We start from the raw sequence: 11,017 nt of genomic DNA, 5'->3' as shown, positions 1-11,017 counted from the left end.
ATTAATTAAAGTCGCGTGTGCTTAGAATAGCTTTGATAAAACAAAAAAAAAACAAAAAAAAAAAAGGTTTTTTGTAAACAAACGCTATAGCATGTTATTCTGAAATCTTGCTCTATTTGAGAGAAGGTATTACACAAGTAAATAAATAAAATCGTAAAAGCGAATCACACCATAGGCATTGAGTACGCACTTAATATGGTCTTGTTTATCACATAAAAATACAAGTAATTGAAAGTTTTTGACCAAAGCGCTTATCAGCTGAATGGCTCGCGAAAAAACCAGTTCAAGATAATATTTTCCACAATAGATAATATGCGCTTATAGCATTCAATAAATCAATATAAATACGGACCTTAATATAGTTGGGACATCATTCAAAAACTTATTTTCAATATGTTGCGCTATTTTCTTGTACTTGTTTCTCTAAGTGCTGTGTTTGCCGGTCCGGTAAACAAAGACCACGATGCAGGTCGCATTGTTAATGGTGTAGAGACTAAGATAGAAGATCACCCATACCAAGTATCAATCCAAAAAGTTGGAAAAGGAAATCATTTCTGCGGTGGTAGCATCATAAGCGAGGATATCGTAGTCACAGCCGCCCATTGTTTGCAAGGTGCTAAGCCTTCTGATCTGCAAATACGTTTAGGCTCTACGTATTATAATGAAGGTGGAGTACTGGTTACCGTTAAGGCTTTGAAATATCATGAGAAATATAATCCCAATAATATGATGTATGACGTGGCCGTTATCAAGTTAGCTGAACCTGTTAAGCAATCATCGGCGATACGTTACATCAAATTGGCTAAAAAAGTACCAAAGACGGGCACTCCTGCCGTGGTTTCTGGTTGGGGTACTAAATGTTACCTGTTTTGTGACCTCTCTCTCGTTTTGATGGAAGTCGAAGTTAAATTTTTGACACGCGAAGACTGTGCTTCTAAAAGTTATACCTACGGCGATAAAATTAGAGAGACGATGGTCTGTGGTTATGCTAAAGAAAAGGATTCTTGCCAAGGAGATTCCGGCGGTCCTTTCGTCGCCGAAGGTCAATTGGTCGGTGTTGTATCTTGGGGACAAGGATGTGCTATGGATGGTTACCCCGGTGTCTACGCTGATGTACCTGCTCTACGTGATTGGATTTTGGAAACTGCCGAAAAATTGTAAATTAATTTTAATTGTAAATTTAGGATATGAATAAACTAATTACTTAGCGAAATTAAAAAATAGTTTTAAACTTTTATTGAGGAATTTAATATTTATTGTAGCACTGTGTGAATCAAAAAATACACGATAGTCCGACTAAAGCAGTCTTTTTTTTTTTCCTTTCTGAAGTTTACTACATTGAAACTTTACGGTGTACGATATGTGATGTGCTAATGCTGAAACACTCCTCTCACTATTCCCTCTCACCTTTTCCATATCGCAAGATAAGTGTGATAGAAACTTTCTATATCTCTTAGTAACTTACAGGCAGATATTAGCTGCTAAAGAGGATGGACTTAGGGACAAATGGACATTGCTGGGTTAATTTAAAATTTGGTACTGGTACTGGTGTACGCTTTCTGGAAACATAAATAACTTGCGTCTATTTTACACGAGTTGCGAAACTGCTGAAGCTTAGCGAAGATTAACTTATAACTCCCTAGTTAATAAATTTATGTAAAAAAATTTGGAAATTAAAAGAAAACGATATCGGTAGTCCTTAGAATTAACTTAGTATTGCTTACCCTGCGCAGAATATTAAGACTTTCCGTATGCCTCGTTTTCTAAAGAAAATTCATTATTGCAAACGTCTAACGTGATGTCCAAGAGTAAATATCCCATTGGATATTTGTAAAATACCAATCCGTAACGGATTCCTACTTACTACACTCCAAGTGGATTAAGATCGCATTTGATATTCAAAACAGACTCGTATAACCGTAGTGGCTATAAAAACAGATGGACACACACAAATAAACGGACATGACAAGATTGATTGTGCTTTTCAAACTGTCAAAAATACACGTATCCTAAAATATAGTTCAGGAGCTGATATGATAGAAAATATAGGTTTATAATTAAAAATTAGGCATTTTTTGTTGCTTTATGAAATGTACAGCATAGTATACTTAATGGCCTCCAACGCATTCAGATGAAAATGCTCACTTTCGCCGAAGATGGGTTTGTTTGAAAAATCACCGTCTGACTTTTGTAGTCCATTCAACGAACGCAAGCGTTGAACATGGTTAGTAACGTTTAGCTCTTGAATTACATGAACTTTCTGAACCTAAAGACAAAATCTTTCGTGAGAATACGCTGCAGGAAACTTTTCGTCATGTCGAATAATTAACCACGGTGTCAATTCGAAGTCTCTTAGTTCTCAGCAATATTCTCGCGTATTACTTCAACGTTTCGTGTTGAAGATCGACAAGCGCCTATGAGATCATTCGCTAATTGATCCAGTTTGTTTAATGTCCTCCAAGCTCATCCGATAAATGCGACAAACTTGCGTGAGCTTTGTGGCATTCTGTAGTGTTTGAGTTGCCCAAGACGCATTGCTACATATAATAACTATTGGACAGCGGCAACCGCACTCGATCATTTCTCGTATCGTATCTAATAATAAATGCAGGGAGAAGCAATAGTTATTTCAACAGCCATGAATAGAAGTATGATTGAAACAATTGCGCACTCCACGCTGATCAACAAAACAAATACTTTATAATAACTTCGGTACCCCTCTTTCTATAATCTGATAACTTCTTATCAATCTAAAATATGCTTTGGTAAATGCGAAATATTCTCGATTGATATATAACACACAATATATAGTATGACGTTTGAAAAATCTAAGCAACTCAAATTCTTCATCAATAACAAAACTACTAGATAAGTACAATTTCGAAGAAAGTAATAATGACGCCAACTCTAATAAAAATGTGATGTCATCATTAGTAAGTTCAGAAAGTAAATTTGAAGGTTGAAATGCGAATGCCTTATCAAATCATCGCTATGAAGTGAAAGTTTTCACTAATGTAGATTACAAAAACGGTTTCCTAATATCTGATAGACATCTTACATGCTTTGTACTTTGTTCGTAAAAAAGTAACTGAAGAACACAACTTATATGATTTTCAGACATGAATCCTTTTATAAAGTATTCGAATCTCTTCTATCCGACTATTCTATTTGCCGCATGCATTTACACGAGCGGCCTTACGTTTAACAGACAAGGATTAACACTACCTTAAGTTTGTTAAAAATATGGCGCATTTTTCGAATTTGCATATGTATAGAGGGAAAAGTTATTTAACTACTACTTCTTGACACGTAAGAGCATGGCTGCGAAGATGTACAAAAAAGGTTTGGGCAGATTTTTTAAAAAACAAAATAAAGCTCTGATATGTAGAAGCTATCGCAAATAGTGCGAAACAGCTCAAGCAAAAAAATTGTTTTCTCTGTCAAATCTTAGATTATACGTCCCAATGTCGCATATAGACTAACCGAACATGCTTTCAGAAAACATGACTAGAAATTTGAAGAGCGCGGTAACAGCTTTCAAAAGTTTTCGACAATTTTTTTGATTGGAAGGAAACGTAATAGAATAACGATAATCGGAAAGGTTGTGAAGCATATATTTTTTATTTGTTTGTCGTCTATATAGTTTGTATATAATGTACAAAGTACAGATTTAAAGGCTGCCGGATGATATGCTTGCTTGTACTCTCTAACTCTAATGCCCTTGAGATTTGTAACCCGCGAAACATTGAATTGTTACTCGCTTATATTTAAGTATTAAAAACGAAAATATTAAGTTTTGACGAAACAGGCTCTACGCGGTGTCATTGATGCAAATTTTAAATCTAAAAAAAAAAAAAACAAAATCATATAACCTACACGCCTGAAGCTAAGCAACTACGTGGGTTTTTGTCAGAAACATTCTCCTATGTTTTTTTGAAAAATCGCGTTTAGAGCTTGAAGGGTATTATAGACAAGTCTTTCTTACCTCTAGAAATGGTTTATCTTTTTCCGTTAGTTTGCGAACTCAACGCCAAAAAAGCGTCCTTTTATATTCGAATATCCTTCCACACACTCTTTCCTCACAGATTTTTTGCTTGAAAGTGCCTCTTGTGCCCTTTTTGTTGCACCTGGCGCAGATGAAATAACACGAGTTATAACTTATGGACAGCAAAATAACAGGGAAAACAGCAAGAAATGTAATTCCATAGGGGAACCAGCTCTAAAAACATCATCCCAAACTTTTTTATTTCCAATTTGCGATGCTCACACTATATACAATAATTGGCTTAAAATGTTGCAACATCTCTCTGCGCGTGGCAGAATAATGCTTTAGATTCTTTCATCTTTCTCTAAGCGATTTTTATAGTTGCCAAGTGATCCAGTGCAGTACCCAAACTACGTTGACATGGCAAATCGAATTTGATTTAACGCAGCTACTCACGGTACATGGTTGTTGTAAGGCCTATCTTCACCGTTTCAGAAACGGAATTGAACCGCGATCAGGCAGCTTCTCACGGTACATAGTTGTTTTAAGGCCAACCGTTTCGGATACGAAATTGATCCGCGTTTCGGATACGAAATTGACCACCGTTCGGATACGAAATTGATCCGCGCTGCTTATGTTTTCGACTAGGAAAAAACGCAGAGAATGCTTTTTTACACTGCTTTCAGTTTGAACAAGAGAGGAGTAAAATGCACATAAGTGCATGGAAAAATGCCTGCCCCGAAAAACGTCGTGTGACATATGTTAGTGGCAAAAGAAAGATAGCTTGAGATCAAAAACTAAGCAGCAAACATTTGCCAGACGGTATGGATCTAGGAAAGGAACGGCTGAAGACACCGCTACAATCGTTATTAGCAGGACACTGCTCCTTGCAGTAACTTTGTTGCTTCCTTAAGTTTTCATAGTTAAGAAGAAGCTCAATTCAACGCTGGCGCTGGAATTTCTCTTATATAGCACTGTATTTTCAAAATTGGGAATTAACCCTAGGTAAAAAAGAACGAATTTACCTTCTAAAATAATTTGTACGGAAAGTAGAAGGAAAACGGAAACAGTTAATACGACGATAGTTTATGACTTATATTTATCAAGTCCTTAACGCGTGAGTTCAATTCAGTTCATGTATTTACCTTTTAGATTAAAATTATTATCGCATATTTAATCAGATATTTTCAAAACTTAAAAAAATTAAAAATATTATCTAACGATATTAGTTATTACTGTTCATAATAAAACAGTAAATTCCCATGACGAAGAATGAATGAATGATTTCTCCTACACCCCAGAAAATATGTACATCCTCGATCAGCATAGAACTCTTGGAGGATTTTGAATAGTACCTACGGCCCAGTATCTCTCTGTTGCCTCACAAATAAAAAATATAATGAGATGAAATGCTCACAAATCGCCCATCGATTCTGATTTGCCTACAGCCGCGATCACAATAGACGAAAATCTAACTAGCTGCTCATAAGAAAGTATAAATCTAAGGCAAATCGTTTCTAGCAAAAATGAAAACGCCAATACTCAAGTCATAGCGGTCGATTAACTAAGACGCTGACGTTTCTCTTTAGGGTAATTGCTTTCAAGGTTTATAATTATAATAATTAATATGTTTTGATTAAATAATTGTTGCGTTTTCGTAACGCAGAATTGATAAGAACCCTTTCATAAATATTTAGGAAAAAGTGAACCAGCCTTTCATATTTTTGAAAAGTATTGCACAAGTAAATAAATGCAGTCGCTGAGCTTCATCGCTGTTAAGTTATGAAATATGCAACTGAACTTGAATTAATATATTATCGTTTATAACTGTAAACGCAAAGATTAAAAATTTTGACCGTTTATCGGCTTACGAAAACAATCAGTCTAAGATAATGTGTCAGATATAAAATTGAAATTAGTATAAATACCAACCAACACACCAGGGACAAAGCATTCACAAACTAATTTCGCACAATGTTTCGCTATTTGCTTGCGCTTATTTCTTTGAGAGCGGTCTTCGCGGGTCCGTTGACCGATGAACATACAGCAGGTCGTATTGTTAACGGTAAAGAAACTACAATAGAAAGTCGTCCCTACCAGGTATCATTGCAGCAAGTTGGAAACGGAAGACGTTTCTGCGGTGGAAGCATAATTAGTGAGAATATTGTGGTAACAGCCGCTCATTGTTTACAAGGTGTCAAGCCTTCTGAATTGCAAGTACGTTTGGGCTCTACATATTATAATGAGGGCGGACTATTAGTGGGTGTTAAAGCTTTGAAGTACCACGAAAAGTTTGATCCCAAACTTGTGATATACGATATAGCCATTGCTAAATTGGATAAATCCATTAAGGAATCATCGACTGTGCGTTACATTGAATTGACAAAAAAAGTTCCAAAGACGGGCACATCTGCGGTTGTATCTGGTTGGGGTACCAAATGTTTCATGGCTTGCGATCTTTCTCCCGTTCTGATGGAAGTAGAAGTCACTTTTCTGGAACGTAAAGACTGCGCTTCTCCAACTTATCTGTACGGTGAAAAGATCAAAGAAACAATGGTATGTGGTTATGCTAAAGAAAAGGACTCTTGTCAAGGTGACTCCGGTGGTCCTTTCGTCGCCGAAGGTAAACTGGTCGGTGTTGTATCATGGGGACAAGGTTGTGCGTTGGATGGATATCCAGGTGTCTATGCGGATGTAGCCGCTCTGCGCGATTGGGTACTAGATAACTCTCAAAAATTGTAAACTAAGTTGAGAAATGTTGCAAAAGTGGACCGAAAAAATGCAACTGTTCTATTAATTAGTATAAGTTTCATAATAATATATTTCGTTCATATTTATGATAGACTACTCACTCATACTATCAAAAATTTTAATCTTCACTTTCAATCGTAACGATAAATTTTACGATACATTTTAGAAATTCTACAATCTAGAATAGAAGGTTTTTATAATTAAAACACTGCAAAGAACGTTTATCAGGAAAGCCATGGAAAGCTTTTCGTGATCCATTTTTGACATTTAAAAAAGCCTCAAACATTTGTTTTTACGATATGGCAAAGCTATTTACTTTAATAAATAAATTTGAAAAACATATCTTTAAAATTTCCTTATGGAACGAATTAAGAAGACATTCGGATTAAGAATGCATTAGGGTGTCGCAAAAGTTTCTTCCTTTTCTCGATGCGAAGTCAATAGACAACATATCTCATATTGATTAAATGATTATATACCGGTCTCTTGCATGGAGCATTCTCTTGATGAGCTTCATATCCGTCGTTCCTGGGCTTCATTTTTCAAACCCATGTTGTCAGCTCCAAATTTGTTAAACATCTTAAATGTCGTTCGCAGTGTCCTTTGCACTAGTACCGTTTTTAAAGCAATCAAGCATAACATGACGCAAATCCTTCTTTTGGCGATTCATATTGAATGGCGTAGGGAAGGAGTTTTAAGGAGTGTTTACCACTAACGAAAGGCACTTTGAAAGAGCTGCGAGATGACTGAAATCGATACCATAAATGAACATAGATAAGCTTTAATGTTTACAAATATTGCTGGGCCGAGGTGATATATACCGTGGCGTGAAAAACACTTATAGGACACTCCTATAGGATCATATTAGAACATATCCAATCTAATATGCTTTCATTAATTTGCGCTTCGAAACAATTTTCATTAAAACTGATCATGAAAATAAAATCATGGAGGAATAATGTGGAAACGACTTGATTTTTTTATGATATTAAAAAGACTTTGGAGTGATTTTGGTATGATATTAAATTGTTTTTACGGTAATTTTAAGAGAATATTAAAATGATTTTTGAAGTAAAGGATTTTATTGAATTGACTGCGGCATCGCTTCGACATAGGTTTGGAATGATTTTGGGATAATATTGGAAAGATTTTGTAGGATTTGAAAGGCTCCTGAGCCTGTGAGACATGAGAATTTTGAATCAGAAATGCAACGTTACGAAAGGTAAGAGAGAGATAAGAAAAGAAGTTGCGAATTCTTTGCAGCAGAGAGCAAAACAGGCACGTTATTACAAGTTTTCGTCTTAGTTCTGCCAATTCTGTCTTCAGATAGGTACTTACTTAATGATATATCTAAAATTGGATCCATGGTTTCTAGGGGATTAGAAAGAAAAAAATATTTTTCGGATGATTGAATTTAAATTTTAAGACGTCTGAAAATGTAGATGCTGAATAGAGGTGAAATAAAAATTTCATGACAGTTGAATAAGGTCGTAACTGCGTAGATGAACCGGTTTTATCAGATAATTATTCTTCGTCCACATTTTACAAAGGGTAAGAGATTCCAGCAATACTAATGACGGCTCGCAACAACAACACAATATTTTTGGGTTCCGGTTTACATGAATTATATCCGGGAATATATATATTATATATTCCCCGGCGACGTAATCTTTTGTACCTATCGTCGGAATCTTATAAATATGTAGCGAAAATTTCGATAATTCATAAAATGGATTAGCGTGTGCAGGTAGGATAGAATAATTTAATCATGCAATTTTTTTTAATTTATGAATAACTGTTTTCTTTTTGAAAAGAATGTATGACTGACCGCACAGTATCCTTTGCGTGATTTGATCTCTTTTCTATACCAACCTACTTAACTAGAAGGCAGTGAGGAAAAGCCTTGATAAGTATACTTACACTTTGGTCATTACAACTGTACAAACCTAATATCGTTTGTGATAAGTACAAGTAATTAAACTGCTTCAATAGCGTTAAGTTAAAAAGGAGACAGTATATATTTTACGACCAAAGTTGAAGAAATTATTGTAGGTGAAAGCTGAAATAAGGCATTTCAAGAGTATTCTGCTTTCGTTCGCAGATACAAATCGCAAAAAAAAAAATTATTTTATGGCTCTGGCATTAAAAATTATTTATAACTATTATCTTTCTGTTGAGTAGTTCGCCTTTAGGGTAATTTACTTATAAAATGAAAGCCTTTTCATAAAAATCGAACAGTTTCATAAATTCTTTACCATGTTTCAGTTGGTGTTAGTGGTTCTTGCCTTAAGATCAGTCTTGGGTGAGGCTTCAAATTGGGAGTGGCAGAGTCGTATCGTAAATGGCGAGCCAGCTGCAATCGAGGACTATCCCTACCAAGTTTCACTACAAAACGTAAAAAATGATCATTTCTGCGGCGGTAGCATTCTCAGCGAGGACATCGTTCTTACGGCCGCCCATTGCTTGGAAGGCCGAAAACCCGAAGACGTTAAGGTACGTTTGGGATCGACAATGTACGCTAGTGGCGGTGTTTTGGTAGATGTTGAATCGTTTAAATCCCATGAGAAATTCAACTTCGAAGAGACTCGGGTTAATGATGTAGCTATAATAAAACTGGCTCAACCTGTGAAACAATCGAGCACGATACGTTATATTAAGTTAGCGGACAAGAAACCTGTAACTGGGCATCCAGCTATTGTATCCGGTTGGGGCTCAAATTGCTTTTTGGTTTGTGCCTTGTCCCCGAATTTGATGAGTATAGAAGTAGAGTTTGTCGATACTAAAGATTGTGCGTCCACTAGCTATGGGTACGGAATGGAGATTAAAGAAACAATGGTTTGTGCTACTGCTAAAGGGAAATCGTCATGTCAAGGCGATTCTGGTGGTCCGTTGGTTGCAGACGGCCAGGTAGTGGGTATTGTATCGTGGTCTGCAGGATGTGCAGCTGAAGGCTATCCAGGGGTTTATAGTGACGTTGTGGCTTTACGTAGTTGGATTGAAGAAGCAATAAATAGTTTGTAGAATAGAAAGAGAAAAAATCGCAAAAATTATAATTAGAAATTAATATTAAAAACAAAGAATATCAAAATAGTTCATTAGTAGTTAATTAACTTCGAAGAAAAGAGATGAACAAAGTAACTTTTTTTCCATATGTAAAAACGTATTCTAGGTCCTCACAAACTCTCACAAGAATTTGGAAACAAACTATATGAGAATATCGTGTGTTAAGATATAGTAGGGCTGTAATATACGAAACAACCGCATTTGATAATAACATAAAATGATAGGCATAATTAAAATCAATGCAGAGAACAACAACTAGAGTGCATGTAGAGTTCGTAATTTTATCTGCCCTTTTTTATGAACTGGCATCACATCGAATTGATTTGCTGAATAGCAGAAGAAGACAAAGACAGTTGTGTGGAGAGTTCACGTAACGAAATTTTAAGGAAATTAAACATAAAAAACTTAGTCCAGGTTTTTAAAACGATAGTAGAGTTATATGTAAGTACCCACGGGACTCTAACCAAAATTAGGCAACACAAATGACAATAATCCCATGCCAAAGGATCCAATCAATCCGGTGCGTCACCGGTAGCGAGTAGTGGGAACACTTGAAAGTATTTTCAATGACAGGTGTCACCAGAGACATATCTTCAAGTTCTTGAATTTTTTTTCTTCAAATTCAACAAATTATTGACAATTCGCATAAAGTACAAGTTAATGGCTAATCGTGAAGAGGTAAATGCACAAGTACATTTAAAAGGATTTTATATCAAAATTGTAGCTTCCTTGATGGAAAATTCAATACTCAAAGCCATGTCCATCACGAGCAACTCGTGATTATATAGCGAAGAAATTGAAATCTAAATAACTTACTTGTGGAGTTACTGTGGAACAAAACTATCGTCACGTGTTTGTAAGGCTCGTTGTGCCTAATAAGGCGGCCTGCCCTTACCCAAATACATTGAAGATCCGAATGAATAAAATTTTAGAATTTATAAAAGCTGACTTACGAAAATAAAGTGGATTGTGCAAATTCTTATGGATTAAGCCCTTCGATTGACTTAACTTACATCAAAATCCGAAATTTTCTCGTCCTCGAAAATAGAAAATAGCCTTTAATTGTGCCACATTTATACAAATATAGCTTTGAGTGTAACAATAATTCATAAAGCGAGAAACAGAAATATTTGACATTTTAATAAATATCTAACGAAAAGACGCATTTCAGTTACTTCAGTGAAAAAACAAAGGGCAGAATAGCTCTTATAAGAAAAC

The 11,017-nt window shown here is 35.6% G+C and overlaps 3 protein-coding genes across 3 annotated transcripts; all 3 read left to right on the top strand.

Moving 5' to 3' along the window:
* Positions 1-346: 346 nt before the first annotated feature.
* LOC119643260 (trypsin-like) lies at positions 347-1,223 on the top strand. Its single transcript, XM_038042606.1, has one exon. It carries the CDS (start codon positions 394-396, stop codon positions 1,159-1,161), a length of 768 nt encoding a protein of 255 aa, XP_037898534.1. The 5' UTR covers positions 347-393; the 3' UTR covers positions 1,162-1,223.
* A 4,721-nt stretch (positions 1,224-5,944) lies between these two features.
* On the top strand, positions 5,945-6,871 carry LOC119643258 (trypsin-like). The gene has a single exon (XM_038042604.1). The coding sequence runs from the start codon at positions 5,960-5,962 to the stop codon at positions 6,725-6,727; it is 768 nt and encodes a 255-aa protein (XP_037898532.1). The 5' UTR covers positions 5,945-5,959; the 3' UTR covers positions 6,728-6,871.
* A 2,104-nt stretch (positions 6,872-8,975) lies between these two features.
* Positions 8,976-11,011, top strand: LOC119643259 (trypsin-like). The gene has a single exon (XM_038042605.1). The coding sequence runs from the start codon at positions 8,993-8,995 to the stop codon at positions 9,755-9,757; it is 765 nt and encodes a 254-aa protein (XP_037898533.1). The 5' UTR covers positions 8,976-8,992; the 3' UTR covers positions 9,758-11,011.
* Positions 11,012-11,017: the final 6 nt, after the last annotated feature.

This window comes from Glossina fuscipes, unplaced genomic scaffold, assembly GCF_014805625.2.
Source record: "Glossina fuscipes isolate IAEA_lab_2018 unplaced genomic scaffold, Yale_Gfus_2 59615, whole genome shotgun sequence".
NCBI lineage: Eukaryota > Metazoa > Arthropoda > Insecta > Diptera > Glossinidae > Glossina > Glossina fuscipes.
This window is presented reverse-complemented; position numbering and strand designations above follow the sequence as displayed.